The 16,113-nt window shown below is 48.7% G+C and overlaps 1 protein-coding gene across 1 annotated transcript in view; it reads right to left on the reverse strand.

The window, feature by feature from the left end:
* Positions 1-699: 699 nt before the first annotated feature.
* LOC128750626 (ubiquitin carboxyl-terminal hydrolase 43-like) overlaps positions 700-16,113 on the reverse strand; it is a 28,167-nt gene continuing 12,753 nt past the window's right edge. The window contains exons 3-16 of the mRNA XM_053850959.1: positions 14,832-14,935; positions 12,713-12,805; positions 11,920-12,055; positions 11,486-11,630; positions 9,722-9,884; positions 9,156-9,267; positions 6,163-6,266; positions 5,413-5,490; positions 5,215-5,344; positions 4,328-4,661; positions 4,096-4,254; positions 3,874-4,038; positions 2,604-3,671; positions 700-2,517 (exon numbers count right to left, since the gene is read on the reverse strand). Coding sequence (XP_053706934.1) covers positions 2,507-2,517; positions 2,604-3,671; positions 3,874-4,038; positions 4,096-4,254; positions 4,328-4,661; positions 5,215-5,344; positions 5,413-5,490; positions 6,163-6,266; positions 9,156-9,267; positions 9,722-9,884; positions 11,486-11,630; positions 11,920-12,055; positions 12,713-12,805; positions 14,832-14,935 — 2,802 coding nt within the window. The 3' untranslated portion in view covers positions 700-2,506. The remainder of the gene's footprint in view (positions 2,518-2,603; positions 3,672-3,873; positions 4,039-4,095; positions 4,255-4,327; positions 4,662-5,214; positions 5,345-5,412; positions 5,491-6,162; positions 6,267-9,155; positions 9,268-9,721; positions 9,885-11,485; positions 11,631-11,919; positions 12,056-12,712; positions 12,806-14,831; positions 14,936-16,113) is intronic.

Here is a 16,113-nt window from a genome sequence, read left to right on the forward strand (position 1 = left end):
AACAAAGGAAGCCCTTCACCCAGCCAAACAGGACCCACACACCGCCACGATCTGCTCTATTGTAGGGCCTTGTGGCTTTTATTTCCTCATTGTTATTTTGTGAAAAGTACAGTTGCAGTAAAGAACCACAACAATAACTTTCAGCTTGCATTTCCATTCTACATCTGTGGTTTTTGTTGTTTTGGTCTTTTCATCACCAGAGCACCTCGCGCCTGGTCTACAGTAGAGCAGGATTTGATCCGTGATCGGAGGCTCATGCACATCATGGGATCATGAAAGCACACACCACACAAACTGAGCGCGCTTGAAAAATTACAAATCAGATGAGCAATAGTACAATGAGATAAGGCTTGATGAGGCACAGTGACACAAACGGATTCAGCGCACAACTCGCTGTGACACAATAACACGAGAAGACAGGTGACTGTATTGCACACAACCCAGGATTATTTGCAAAACAACATGACTTTACCTCAACAGAGATATGAAGACAAAAATAAGAGCCACAAGACAAAAGGTTAAAGATGACCAATCTCTAATTTAACAGTAATGTCAACACAACTTAAATACAATATGCACAATGATGCAGCACAAAATGACAAAGTCAACACTGAGAAGTGAACAAAGTTTAGTTGCACATCTTTATATGATTCTCCTAACCGATGTCTGGTAGTCATCAGATATGACAGTCCCACCGCAGGTCCGGGCCTCGGTGAGCGCTCAGTTGTGACAGTGGTGGAGGGCTCCTTGATGTGTGCTCACCACAGCGCGGTAAGAATCACCTTTGTTTGGCGCTACACCACGTGACAGACGAGTCGCCACTTCACCACAGTCTGGGTTTCAATATTTTGCAAACATCTGTCTGTAATATAGCAAAGCGAGTCAGGAACAACAAAGCTAAATAGCACGGCAACACTGACACTGTTTTAAAGCCATGTTGGAGTTGAACACCACCGGATGTCAGCACGAAACCTTGAGGACACTACAGTACATTGAAACCACAAATGTGGTTACGTGATGATAACTGTGGTAATAATGAATTATCTCCACAGTGCAGATGACTTAGTTGACTTTGACTTGTCATGGAGTTTGACACCATGAGCCCAACAGGTTCAATTCACCGATGTGTTTCTGCCCAGCCTCTATGGGGGTCATGTGTATTTTCAGGTTCCTCGGGAACACTGTTGTACCAACCTTACGATGACGACCAAGCTAGACCGCTGACATTGCGGGACACATTTAGCTTTAGTTGGTCTTCAGCTCCTGGGCAGGCGGTTTCTGCTGTGGCTGTAGTGCGAGTGCGACTGAAACAGACACACACCTGTGAGAAAAGTCTAACTTTAATTTGACAGCTCCAAGACTTGGTGATCCAAAAGTGCAAACCATAACACTTAGTGCTACTTTCAGCTACAGTTTACGTAATTGCACATTTGGTACAAAATGACGATACAAAAATGTCAAAATAGAAACAGGTTTCTCCACAAGGTGCCGCCACACTGGCGGGTTGTTAGTAGCCATGTTAAAATGCAGTGCAGCCTCTCAAACACGCCATCTACTGTTCAAACGTTCCCTTTTCACTCCATCAGCAACAGTGAGGGAATCAGTGAGTGAATTCGACGGGTGTCAAGGGAGAAACGCAATAAATACAATTGCAATCTCAAAGCACCTCAGTTATGATCAAAAGAATTACATTAGAAACGCATGTTGAAAAGGATAATGCGGCATGTATTCGACGTCTCAATGAAAAACAGCTCGAAAGCAGACAGTATTTGAAAAAAAAGGGTTAATTTCAACCTCATCCGTGTGTCTCAAACTCAGATGAATTTCACTGGTAAATCAGATACATTGATTATGATGAGAATCCTGTCAACATGCGCAGCTGGCGCTCTGAAGTGGGACAGGTAGGGTGCTGCAAGTCACGTGTTTGAGCGGGTGCAGCAGGAGGTGAGACGAAAGGCGCCCTCTACTGCACGAGGATGCTGTTACACCTGAAGCAGAGATGCGACCCCGAAGTTCAGCAAGTCTTCAGGTGCGACTACTGCACACCAGGCCAGAGAAACTCGTCCTGTCGTTGAGAAAGTGATTTCACCAAGTACAGCAGACTGCCACCTACTGGTCCTCACACCAGTGACGACACTTCATCACAGCAGCTCTCCAGCCGTGACTCCGTTTCACACCCCCGCTGTTGTTCTTGTGTACGGAGTGAGAGTTTTGTCGCATTCCTTCCTCGGCACCAACAGACTTCCACTGTTTTTTGAGCCCTCAGTCCTACCCACTTTTGCTCACTACGACTCCAGCACCCCTGGAAGGAAATGAGGGGAAGAACGTGAAGGAGTGGAGAGCCACAGTTGATTGAAAAAAGCGTGGAGAAGACGACACCGCGCCTCAGAATCAGTGATTCTCCCCTGCATAGTTTCAGTTTAAGACACACAAAAGCTAACAGTGCTATGAAAAGAAGAGGACCCTCTGCCCCACGGCGCCTCCTGCTGTTGACTTCTGCGCTTGGTCACAGAGGCACTAAGAGAGAGCAGACACACTCACGTCACTCACTGCTGCTGTGACATTTTACACCATGCGATTTGGGTGCCGTAGCCGCTGCTTACCGAGCGAGGTGGTGCTGTAGCGGCTCCTCTGCATGGTGGCAAAACTGGGCTTGTCGGGGAGCAGGACTCTGTGGGACGGGTGACCCACCATGTCGCCGTTTCTCTGCAGCGAGGCGCACCTGCGGAACGTCAGCTCCATCTTGTCCTGGATGTTGCTGGAGCTGTGGGCTCTTTTGATGTCGACCGGTTCTAGACAGCCGGCTTTTCCGTTGGAGAGTTGGACCCGGCAGTTCTGGGAGTCACAGCGTGGACGAGGAGCGCGGCCTCTCTTCTCGTCCACCGCCACTGAGGTCAGCATTCCATTGGAGAGAGACTGCTTTGCTAGATTGTTGCAAGCAACTTGGTGAGCATGTCCATTCACCCTCTTGTCATGTCCCACGACAGGTGATCTCGTGCCGTCTTTCTTTAGAAAACTGCTTTTGAAAAATGACAAGAGGCTCTCGTGACTCCGCCCCTCCTGGTTTTTCGGCGGCCTCCTGTCGTCCGGTTGGAGGACCATGTGTAGAAGGTCTTTATGTGTCCCCCCTCCCTTCTGGATCTTGGTTCTTCTCAATGTGGAGTCTCTGCTTGGGGGTGCACTGTGGCTGAATTGACCCCCTGCTTGGAGCTGGTCCACCGTCCCGCTCGGAGCCTGGTGAGCCGATTTCGAGATCCTCGTCAGAGAACTGTCACCTCTACTCCCACTGACATTGACAAGTCTCTTGACCTCTCTTTCGCTCAGAACTCTGCTCTGTCCCTCTGGTATTTTCGGGGAGTAGCAAGTGTCTGAGCTGTCCGGGCAACTGCAGCCACTTGGAGAACTGCGGTCCTGTCCCCCATCAGACCCTCTTCCATTCCTCAGAGGAGGGGTGGAGACCAACGCCACGATGGGGTCCTTGGTGCAACGGGGACGACGACCTGACTCCAGATATCGCACCAGCTCCCCAGTTTGGGTCCGAACGGCAGGCTTGGTTCTGTCCTTGGGGCCAAATGACCATCGGAGCTTGTTGGAGATCTCCTTGGGTTTCATTGGAGAGCGCATGCTGTGACTTCTGCCTTGGGTCCCTCGAGCCAAAGACTCGAACCCATCTGCAGTGAAGACAAAGCACAGATGCGTGTGATACGTAAGATATAGCTCCACTGCCGGGACCTGTCACGGCCTCCAGCTCAGTCACCCATCACACCATTCAGCACACGCTAACACAGTCACCCTTCCAGTTGTGTCAACATAACCAACACCTTTGAAATTGAAAAAAAAAAAACAAATCAGAATGGGAAGCAGTATGGATACTTGTGTGGGAGTGTTCCTCTGAAAACACGGGCAGCTCCGGAGACTCAGGCGGTTGTGAGGACACCAAGGCTCCTGGGGCGACTCCGGACGACAGCAGACTTCCGCTCTTGCTGCCCCCTGTCAGTCTCACCAGCCAGTGGTCGGACGTGGACGAGCTGGTGGACCCTGCAGAAGACGTTGTGGTCACTTCTGCTGCCTGAACATCTCGACCGTTGAACTCACCTGTGAGGGAGGAGCTGGCGGACCACGGCGGGATGCTGTCCCTCCTCTGGTAGAAGAGGATGTAGGCGCCCCGAGTGCACACGTCGGCCTCGGGAACCGGCTCTGCGCTGCTGTCGTCGTAGCTGTACCACTGGCCGTCCACAGAGTTCCTGCAGGAGGCTGACAGCAGGACCAAGAGGCACAGCAGAGGTGACGTTCTCCATCATCACGCAAGTTGCTGAAAGACGCAGACCTGTGTAATGGCCTCCGTGCATCCCTCCGTGATGGTTGCACACGGCGTAAAGGTCGTACAGGAAGTTGGGCGAGGTGTAATCAGGCCGTCGTGGTTGCTTCCATGCTGCCTGCAGGTGGTGCTGGTGGTTGCGGTTGACCATGTGCGGGCTCATGTCCAGATCCACCAGAGGAAAGCGCACAAAGGTGGTGAGCTTGTTGCGTCGCTCACCCACCTGCCTGAAGCGCTTCAGGTGCAGGATGAGGATGTCCGGCAGCGTCCACAGGCTCATCTTCACCGTCCCCTGCTGCAGCTGCTTACAGTGGGGACACTTCCAGGCGTCGTCAGGAGCCAACTGCGACACCCCCAGAAAGAAGGTGCTCAGCGATCAACCACGCGATAAATGTTCTTTTCTCTTCCGAGGCAACTACGTCACCTAGTGGTCACCCACTGTAACGGCAAGTACTTTGGCAGCTGGTTCTAGTCATAACAATAAGTACTATTCTGAAGGTCCTCGCACAGTTATAACTTGCAACAGCAATACATGTCAATGAAAGAAATCATCACAACACTACCACAATAACTTCTACTGCCACTACAACTACTTCCACCACTAGCACTACAAATGATCCTTTCAACGACTTTCCCTGCATCTTCTCATACTGTAAACTGATGAAAAACATAAGGCAATAAATACTATTACTACCGCAAAGAAAAACTTCAACTACTTGTTGACCAGTCTCTTTACCCACTCCAATAATCTTGAAGGAGTACTAGTCATCGTGGTGCTGTACTACATGAGCTACGTCTAGCTCCACTTCAGTTGAAGACACCATTTTAGTGTCTGTACTGCATGACACTTCAGCTACTACAGTCTGGACGCTGGCTTCTATCCTATGACTGCGGACCTGCTCCTCTTTGGTGTAGAGCTGGAAGCACTCGTCCAGCGTGCAGCTGTACTGCTGCACGTGCTGCTGCTGCTGGTTCTTCACACTGTCTGAGTCCTTCACCACCTCCTCCTGGATCTTCCCAAACAGACTGGACACACAAAGACCAGCCAGAGATGAGGTCAAAGGTCAGAGCTGCCGTGGCAATCTGCCACTCACCAGTCCTTGATTCTGTGCTCCCACTCGATGATCAGCTTCACATGGGGCGGTCCTCCTGAACCGCACAGCTTCAGCGCTCTGCCACACAATAGGTCAAAGGTCACGTCAAGCGCCAACTCGGCATCGGATCCGTACATGTCCACTAGATGGCAGCATTCACACGTCAGCGTGACGGAGACTCTTGACCACTGCAAGTGGGGCAGGTGGTCATAATGTTGTTGCCGCGTTAGAGAAGATGCTGCAGCGCTTGAGCATGAGCTAATGAAGTCTAACACACAGACTCGTGGGTGAACTTGAGGACATTGAATCATTCGTCAGAGTTCAAACACCATCGCCACATTGGTTTCTAGGAGACGCGACGAGAGCAATTTGCATTTCAAAAGAGTCCAATAGCATTTTCCCAGCCAGTGTCTGAACTTAGCAACCACACGAACGGAAGAATCCCAGTTTGAGAGGTCTCCTCTGAGGGAGGCGCCGGCAGAACTCACTTGGTTTGTTGCTGAAAGGGATCCCAGAAACCCAAGTTACACGTCCCGGTGGTCAAAAGAGGACGTTGCTAACCTCGGCCCGGTTCAGACGCGACTTCTTTGACAATATATGTACATAGAGAACACTTCATTGACCTTAAAAACATGCTAACATATGAGGGTCTATTTGCTGAATTCCTTAACAGTGGATAGTACAGAGCACTACAGGAGAAGCTATTTGGACTCGATTGAGAGGGCTATTGAGAGAACTCTCCGCCCTCACCTGTCCACGGCCGGGTGGTGCAGCGGCCGCGGGTCGGCAGGCGACAGGTAGCTGTAGAAGACGGACCCCCCGACCACTCGGATGTTGAAGAGGACTCTGGTGTTCTGGAAAAGAGGACAAACGCAGAGAGCCCTTAAAGCCAGAGATATTTTAAGCCGCCCACAGATCCTCTTCGGCTCCTCTCCCAAATGTATCACTCCACTATTTTTATCTTGCATTTTTAAGGTCTGAGCTAAAAAACTGGCACCAGGCGAAGGTTGGAGTTGCTGCGTCTACTACACAAACTGGATGGAAGAATGCTAACACGGGCCTGGCGAGTCCTCCGACCCGAAACAACCACAACTTTCCTAAATCTAATGATGAAAAGTAAGACAAACACCCGGGTCTGCTGGTCATAACAATGAGAAGCACAATGACTCACGAGTGTTTTTGTGAGTCACACACACCTTTAAATGTATTTGCGGCGCTGAACTCAGACTGTTTTATGTGGCTCAGTGAGTTCAGTCATGGAATTTCAGCCTCCATCTGAGACATCAAAACACGCTTGAGAGTGGGAGAGAAAAAACAAATAAAGCTCTGATATCTCGCTGCTCCTGACGTCTGCATATCATCTGCTGGGATCACAGAGGATTTGGGAATGAGGGAGTCGTACTTTCTCAAAAATGAAACTCATTTCCTGTTTCAAACACGAACACACTCAGAGTGGGGTGAGACGGCACCAACAACACTGACACACAGTAGTCCTGGAAAAACAATTTTCACTTCGTAAAGTCTCCAGACTGTAATGCACAGTCGGCTGGAGGAGACAGCGTCACACGGGGAATAAACAGGGCTTAAATCACAGTCCCCTCAACTGCAAACAGAATCAGAGTAAAGTACCTTTTTCATGGAGTGATTTGACACACTGACAGTTGACAAAGCAAAGAGATAAAATGAATGGGAATATTTTTTTGTGAAGCGAATGCAATAAAATACAGGGAGTATCGTAAAATGAATTGGAAAAAACAGAACACAAAATTTGTAAAAAAGAAAATTTAGGACCAGCAACAATGTACATTAAAAAAAACAACAACTGGCAAATAAATTCACTAAATATTCAGTTCAATAAATAAAATTTACTGATTAAACGGACGCGGAAAAAATATGCAACACTATTGAATTTGTCCATTATTATTGTGGAATATAAATATAAATATATAATTTCAATGAAGTATAAAAATGAACTTACAAACAGGGCTAGCAATTTTACTGCAAATTTGCATTCGTGTCAACTTTTCTTCTACTGTTTCTTGGCGACCCGCTGCTGTCCCCTGTAGTAGCAGAGGAAGTACTGCACAAACAACACCAGTTGTTATTCACACTCGGCTTTTGGAGGGGTCAAATATCTATTCAAAAACAATGTGGTGTTCAAGGAACAGTGACCGAAGAGTTTAGCAGGTCAGAGAGAGACAGTTTCAGTGAGTGAATCTGCTGGGAAGAGTCGCCCCAGCAGCGAACAGATGGCGTCATTTAGCCCTTGGCTCTGACTCGCATCATCCTCATCACCACACTGGACGTTTTAATGACACGTTTGTGTTGAAGAATCGGATCTTTTCTGCTGCTAAAATTAGCCGCGGGGCAGAGACATTCACTTCATGAACGACAGCCTTTTCAGATGAAAGATTCGAACATCTGCTGCGAAAGAAACTCGTCGCACACGAGAGGAAGGAGCTGGCGACGCTCAGCTGCGAATTACCACTCAAGTGATGCACCTGACTCTCTCTCACAGAGACACTGATACACTAGAAGTCTTGCTCGTGTTTCTGGGCAAAATAACAGGAAAAGTTCTAATTTGACGCTCATTACATCTTCACAAAACAATGGCATTAAAGAGACAGTACAGAGGCTGCAACCCAGCCAGAGTGACTCAAAAAAAAGACGCAGCTCTGAAGGAGTCTATCGTGTTTCAGCACTCCGTCTTGGTCTCCAGACCATCTTTCCAATTACCTGCTCTGGAATCGAAAATTGAAAGCAATTTGACACGGCCTTGCCTCCGTCTCCAGCCGAGCAGGCGCGTTAACCCTCGCAGCTCTGTGGAGGCGCTACATGTGGAACTCCACCTCCCTGTCGTGCCAAGTCCAACATCGCTGCTACAGTCATCACACAAACACCAAAGCAGCAGCGATTACTTTACGGCGACTGCACACCGCCGTGAGTCACGGTTTCTCCTCCTGTGTGTTGCTCCCGCGAGCCAGAGTGTAAGGACATGCTTTATGCCGCTCTAAACTAATACGCCTGCTGAGAACAGGTGCTGAGAGCAGCTCGACGGGAGGGAACCACGGAGCCTCCAGCTGGCGCTCGCGAGCACTCTGACTCCTAATACCGCACTCCTTACTTTACCCAGTCACTCTGCTATATATTGTGCACGACAACACACACGCACCATCCCAGACCACATTCTCCAGAGCCACAGGCTGAAAGAACAGAGAAGGGTGTTGATGCTTCACTTACTGAGGGGGGTTGAAGTGAATACAAGTTGAAGTAGGAGTGGTGAGAGTACTTCGATCTGTGGGCCACTGACCATGCAACTGATGCTGAGGGCCATATCTCATGGAAAGTGTGGCCATCAACTGTTGAGTTTTCATGTGCAAGAGTGTGTGGGTGTGTGCTTGTTTATCTGTGTGTGCTCGATGGGACACTTTTGTCGGTCCTCACAAGCCTCAATTTCAGGATGAAAATGTCAAAATATCTAGGTTGATACAATGAGGTATCAGTTTGGTTCAGAGTCATGGTTAAGGTTAGGCATTTGTTTTCGATGCTTAGGTTGTTTGGTTGAGAAGCAGTTCCACTACTATGTGACACACACTACAGTGTTTTAAGTCGTTTCATCTACTTAAAGCAGTGCAGTTTGAAGTTACGCTTCCACATTATCAAACCTTCTGGCAAATACTGCAGCAACAATGTGTATAACAACGGCGTATCATTGTGTGTGTGTTTGGTTTGTGTGGCCCAACCTGCGCCGGGGCTCCGTTGATCATCAGGTAGTACAGCTTGCTGAGGATGCTCTGCTGAAGCTGGTCCCAGGAAATGGAACGGTCCTCCCTCATCAGGAACGGTGGCCCAAACCTAGAGACGGACAGCAGACGTCAGGATCTGCCATCGGCGGCCAGAGTTATTGAACTCCAAAGTCATCTTCTTGGCACGAGCTAGTGCTCCTGATGGGGGCTGGGACACAGGCCCGCTTGATCTACGGTGACGTTTGAAGGAGAAACATCAGTCGGACTTTCTCACTGCTGTGTTGGCCTGTGTTCCAATGCTGGACTCTGTCGCCAAGCTGTGTGATGGATCTTTGCTGAGCCAGACGTCAGATTCCTCAGCAGTCTGATAGGAAACCCACAGAGAAGGCGACCTTCACGTCGGTCAGTGAAGGGCGAGAGGTAAACACCAACACAACAACCATCTGCGCTGGAGCTTTTTCCCACCACTTGCAATAGCCACATGGTCTCCCAGTCCAGACATGGCCTCATCATCTCTAGTGTCCAGCCGTCAAGCTCACCTGGCTGCCTGAGCGGCGACTCACCTGACGGCCTGTTGTCCAGCTCCTGCTGCGTTGCAGACCAGAAGTAGTATCTTCATCGGGACTGCCTGGTTGAGGAACTCGGACGACAAAGTACCAGAGGCGATTAACCTTTGACCTTCAGGGCCTGCAGCGTACGGTGAAGAGGGCAGGCTGTGATGGAATCCTGGAAGAGACGATTATCATGAATGTTATTGTTAGGATGAAGACAAAGAAGAAGAAGAGGAGAAGGACGAGTGGGAGGAAGAATGAGAAGTACTTTAGATGAAGAAGATAGGGAAGAAGAAGAGGAGGAGGTGGAAGTGAACAAAGGGGGATTAGAAGGAAGAAGACAACAACAACACCAACAGGAGGAGGGGAGGAAGAAGAAAAAGCTGAGAAGGAAAAGAAGAACAAGAAGAAGATGCAGAGGAGAAGCAGTAGATGAGCAGCACATTTAGAGGACGGGGAAGAGGAGGAGGAGGAGAAGAAGAAAAGCGGAGGAGAACAGGAAGAAGAAATGAGGAGAAGTAGTAGATGAACAGAATAAGAAGAAGAGTAGGAGGGGAAGAAGAAAAGAGGATGAAGACAAAGATGAAGGGGAAGAGGAGAAGGAGAAGTGAAGTGAAGAATTATTAGTACTTTAGAAGAAGAGGAGGAGGTGGAGGAGAACTAAGGAGGACGGAGACAAAGAGGAAGAGGAAGACGAGAAGGAGATGCAGAAGAGGACCAAGGTGACAATAACAACAACAGGAGGAGGGGAGAAAAAGAAGTGGACGCTTGATCTGGATGTTGATACGAGGTAGGTCATCCATGAAGCTCAACCATGACGCAACGTTTGAGACGCCGCCGCTAGTTAAAACATCCCACCAAAGACGTGCCAACACAGCGAAGTCCAGCACCTGAACATTCCTGAACATTGGAAGGTAGGAGACAGCTGAAGTGGTCAGCCAGCAGCTCTCTCTCTCGAGGAGGAGGAGGAGGAGGAGCGTGGTTCAGAAGGGAGAACAGATGGACCAACGTCAGCCAGCTCTCGCAGCAGGAGGGCTTTTTTTTTTGATGCAGATTCTGCTCCACATCCTGTCCTGGCAGGGAGCCGGCAGATTCCACCGCTCCCCCTCGAGCCTCAGAAAAACTGACTGCAGGATTATGAGAAGTGTGACATCAGCGCCGATGAATCGCTGGACAAATTAGACCGGGGCCAGCAGATATTGACCAAGCGCCGTCGTCGTTACATTAAACGCTCACCTGACGGTGATAAATCCACGTGTCAGAAAATGTCAGCGCAATGCACCTGCTGCCCGAGACCTTTCCTGCGCCAGGATAATTGATGAGTCGGGAGGCGAGTCCCGAGGTCACTTAACGACACACGACGCCACAACTCAAATGATTCTCCGTGTTTTTCTAGACGTCTGGTGACGGCGGGAGGTAGAGGTCACCCCCAGTCCTTGCCCTAGAGAGCTTGTTGAGGACTGTTTAACAAACCTAAATCTTTTATTATTAGAACAGGAGAAGAAGACCTGAGAGTGGTAAATGGAAGCACAAAAAGGCATATATCTCAGCAAGGGCAGCAGCGCTGGGAACATGAAAAGGAAGACAAAATCACTCGCCCGGAAACAGGTGAAATGTGGGGGAGTTCATTGAAGACATAAATCTGAACACACAAGAGAAATCTACGAAAGAACGACTTTGCAGAGATTTATATTCCTCCTCGTCTCTCAGGGTTTCCCTCGGCATTTAAAGTGGCGCGTGTTTGTGGACTGTGTGAGAGTGACGCGTAAAGGACACCTGAGAAGTGGGATGAGCAGGCTCGCACGTAAAGGGGCGGAGCCTGGAAGGCGTAGACGATGTCGTTGTCGGCGATGGTGGTGAGGTCATCCTCGTCGAAGAAGGAGCGCTGGAACCCCGTGGAGTAGACCTCGGTGAGGATCACCTGGAGACACGCGTCACACATGTCACAGGCTTGAAACAACCCCAGAAATGGAGTGGACAGATTTTGTTCAGAATTCCTCGTACACTGACTGATCTTTGCCTGTCTTTGTTAAGGATTTATGTATCATCAACTAGTCAGTCTTTGACATCACCTCTGATAGACCCGCAGACCTTTAATGTACTTCCCCAGTAGATAGAGGGCCGCTCTCTGATCCGCCATTTTGGACGTGAAGGCGTGAGCGGCATGGGGAAGGAACCAGCGCGAGCGGATGGACCCGAGCGATCATCACCTGGTCCGGGGAGAGTTTGCCCTCGTCGGCCACCATCCTCCTCAAACAGGCCACGGAGCTGAAGAGCGGCACAGCAAACCCGACCCGCAGGTAGCGCTGCCCTTTGGTGCTGAACACCAGAATCACGCACAGCGGCCTGCAAAACAACACACGCGTGAAAGTCCCGCCGGAGTGGGGACAGAAGAAGACCTTCATTAATAAAGCAATCGTGGCGCATTAATAATAGAACTTTAGCACAAAGTTTTACGAAAATAATGGAAAGCCTTTGCATTTTTTAAAGCCTAGCCCTGACCTCAGCGATGGCATGGATCTGGGCCGTCATGGCTTCGTGAGACAGACAGAGGAAGCTACTCTCACTCCAGAAGCCGCTAGTGGATTGAGACGATCACCTCTTCTGCCATCAGCGAAAGTGTTACAGCGCCCCCTTCTCACAGTGGGCTTAATAATGTCCATAAAATCTGTCGAGGCAGAAGGCCCCAGGATCTCTGGGTGTTTACAACCTTGAGAGCGCTGTGCTAGCATGTCCCTGTATTGATCTGGAGGTGGGTTGGTGCTCTGAGTCAGCAGAGAAGATCTAAACTAGAAACTGCATCCCATGACCCAAACACCCGTGAACGCTGGTCACATGTCAGGGGCTTCCAAACGTTATGAGAATGAGAGCAGAAAGCCTAATGAAATAAGTCAAAAACAAGAAAAATATCTCAATATCAGACAAGGAACACAGATCAGACTGTCATAACATTATGACCAGCAGCCAGCCAGCAGGGTGGGGGTCACCTGAGAGTGAGCTCACCTGGTCTGACGCAGAGGAATGGGCAGTGAGATGCACAGGAAGGGGTCAAAGGTGTTGCTCTGTTTCAGACAGTGAGGACACGTCAGCGAAGATCTGCGGAGGAGGCACAGAAACGTTCACATGTACAGTCTGAAGGAGAAACACGTTCGGCTGCTGCCGAGCAACAAATCAGGTGAGTGGCGAGCGTGACGTGACAGTGATGAAAGTGGATTGTGGAAGAAGAGCCCCGCGGCCGCTCGCTCAGGAACAAGCGATGAGACCGAGATTTCCCTCTTGTTGCATCACGCTCAACCTCCAGTGCCAGGAACTTTTCCCTCATCATACTGACTTCCTTGATGGACATTATCATGTGATTTAAATCATTTTGAATAACTGTGTTGCCAGTATAAGACATACATGTTTTTCTGCCACGCAAGCAGTAACAATGTCCTGTTTACTATCTCAACAATGCAATGTAAAACAATAAATAAAGTGCTCAAACAATGATCTGCAACAGGACCACATTTGTTTACTCAACATTGATTCCAAACATCGTTATCGCATCTGTGAAGCCCTTTTTTAAATAATGGTTTGAATTCATTGTGTTATTATCATGTTTTTATATTTAAATAACAATCATATTTAAGTAATGCTAATAGTATTTTAAATAATAATTACATTTCCATTTTGTTTAAACACACCTTTAGAAGAAACTGAAATACATCACTCCAATAATTTGATAATTTTTTTCACCAGCTTCATCATTGGCCGTGCAGCCACACCCGCGTCACATGATCCAGCCGAACCGGAGCAGGCCTCGGTGTAAGACGACCTGTCCCGCTGAAACTGCACCACGTCTGAAATGTGAACCGCTTGACTGACCGTCAGCGCAGAGACTCGCCGGCACATCACCTCGATATGGTGGCGGAATGAAAGCCATCGATCCTTTGATCCCGGCTGTGACATGTAGTCGTGTGGTGACAGAGGACACCAGCTCGGATTTACACGTCGACATGATCGCAGAAGGACCTCTCCTTCTCTGCTTGGTCAGAGTTGGACTGTACCTGACACCAGAGTGTGGAGAGACTCCTGCTGAACCATTTCAGTCACCGCCACTGCCATTTTATGACCAGCTTCTTAATCGTGTTATGACAGTATTTAGCCACCACTAATAAACACATAAAAACTATTCATAAGAATTATGAAAACCATTTCTGAGCATCACACTGAATTTCCCAAGATGCCGTTAACCTTTGTTTAATTACCACTGAGGTGCTACTTATGACACGTTCTGTCTATAAAAATGAGGCCAATAAATGACAAGGAGAAGCTCCACTTGTGGGGAAAGCAAAGGCCACATCTGAGTTTGGTTTTGTGTGGTCCTACAATGTAAGCCAGACCTGGGCCAAATGTGGCCCTCTGACTGTATTTATGTACTGAAATGTATGAGACATTATATTGAGAATCTTTCAATGTAATGTGGTTTCAATGAAATTAAACACAACAAAACCACATTCTCTGTGCATTTTCAAGTGAAACTCCATTCAATCACTCATGACGTCATCACTTGAGTTTCAATTTTCTCTTACCCTGCTTTCTTGGGGTTTGATGGGCCCCTAACCCGGCCCCTGGGGAAATTGAATTGCCCACCTCTGATGTAAGCACTTAAATATCTTCGGGCCACTACATCTGTTTTCATGAAAGGCTTGATTTAAGACAGCTCCACCTGCAGTCCTGCGGGTGACATTTTTATATGCCAGAAAGAATTCAGAACGTGGGCAAGGTGAAGCCACACACGGGTGTCGCAGGAGTTGAAACTCTACAGTTTCTCTTTTGTAATTCTCTCCTGGCCTGCAGTGTAATTACCGCCGATGCGCCGCTCCTCTTCCAGCCACCTGCGTCTCTGGGGGACATTTTTTCAGACAGAAATGACATCTCCATTACACCTTCCGCAGTAACACGAATCTGCTCCATGACAGTCCTCCAGCAACCGTGCATGTTAGCATAGGGCTGGCAAGGCAGGTGGCACCTCTGAGACCTCCCCTCTCAGCCCGCCTTGGGACCTGCTGGCTAAAAGCGGCGTGTCCAGAGTCCAACGCTTCGGCTCATGGAGCATATATGTGTGTGTGCTGGGACTCACTTGTACTGCGCCTGGAAATGTTCCTGGACGAAGCTGTGCTGAAGTTGGGGGTGCTGGGCCAGCGACAGGTCGGGAGCTGGCACCTCCACAGCTCCATCCACAGCCTGTCAGACACAGAAGACCACCCGTGACACAATGGTCAGCCGCAGAGCGGACCCTCCTCTGTCATTTCGGCCCACCACCAAACATGCAGTGTACACACACTCTCTGTTTGGCGACTCCCACACTGACCACTTCTGTTCCCAGGCTGGCAGCTCCACCAGGACCTCGACTCACCAAACAAGCTCAAAGGAGGTTTAGAATTTCAGCGAGGGCAAAGGAAAGTGCCGGAAACTGCGAGACCGAGGAAAAGTCGAGTAACATTATCGCAGGTTCCTGAGCTTGCGATGGCGAAACCTGACCGATCCCAATCTGTGTGCTTCAGTGGACATATACAAAAGAAACATGGCCTCCCGCCATTCTGTCTCGGTCACAAAAACGTTTTCTATTTGAAGGTAGTTTCTCAAAACAGGAGACTGCCGAAGCATCAATTGAACCGTTATTGTTTTGTTGAAAGGGCCCCGTGCTTTAAGAACGAGCCAGGAATGCTTCATGCACTTTGTTTTATGTGTCAGATTTCTTCACGTTAGGTCAACAACAACTCGCAACTCCACCTTTCCACCAAGAACTTGATGGAAAGAAGTCAGTCATATCCTCCTCCAAAGGATTGTTACGCTAATGTAGCATTGCACTCAAGCGTCTTATGTCCGTGCGCCGCCTCTTTCGTTTGTGAGCTATAGTTCTTGATTTCAGTCGCGCCATTTTTTCATGCGCTTTTTGGGAACCAGCCCGGAAAAATATCTTATATACAAGGTGCATCTGCGTGAGGACGTAGCTCAACAAGCTTCCATTTCTTGTAGCAGGGCGGCCATTTTGGATTTAAAAAAACATATTTTTTGATGCAAGGCTAGTCGGTGACACTGTGTAGGTCGATACCGACGAAAAAAAATCACAATTTTAATTTGAGATTTGTGAAGCAAATACAGTTTGATTTATGTTACTAGCGAGCTTCTTTACACACTATATCCTAGAGTGAGGACACAATTCATCTTTTGCAGGACAATAGCATGGTGTTTTTGTGTGTGCTTCCACTCCAAAATTAGCTCAGGTGTGAAGTAGCGCATTGGGAAGAGCAAAGATATGAAGTTAAAAATATCAGCTTGAGGATGAATGTGGGATCAGGCCATGTGGTCTTAAGCCTCCTCTCGCTCACTCTTTATTTGGCGATAGCAGCCGAGCGCAG

The sequence above is a fragment of the Synchiropus splendidus genome, chromosome 19 (assembly GCF_027744825.2).
Source record: "Synchiropus splendidus isolate RoL2022-P1 chromosome 19, RoL_Sspl_1.0, whole genome shotgun sequence".
NCBI lineage: Eukaryota > Metazoa > Chordata > Actinopteri > Syngnathiformes > Callionymidae > Synchiropus > Synchiropus splendidus.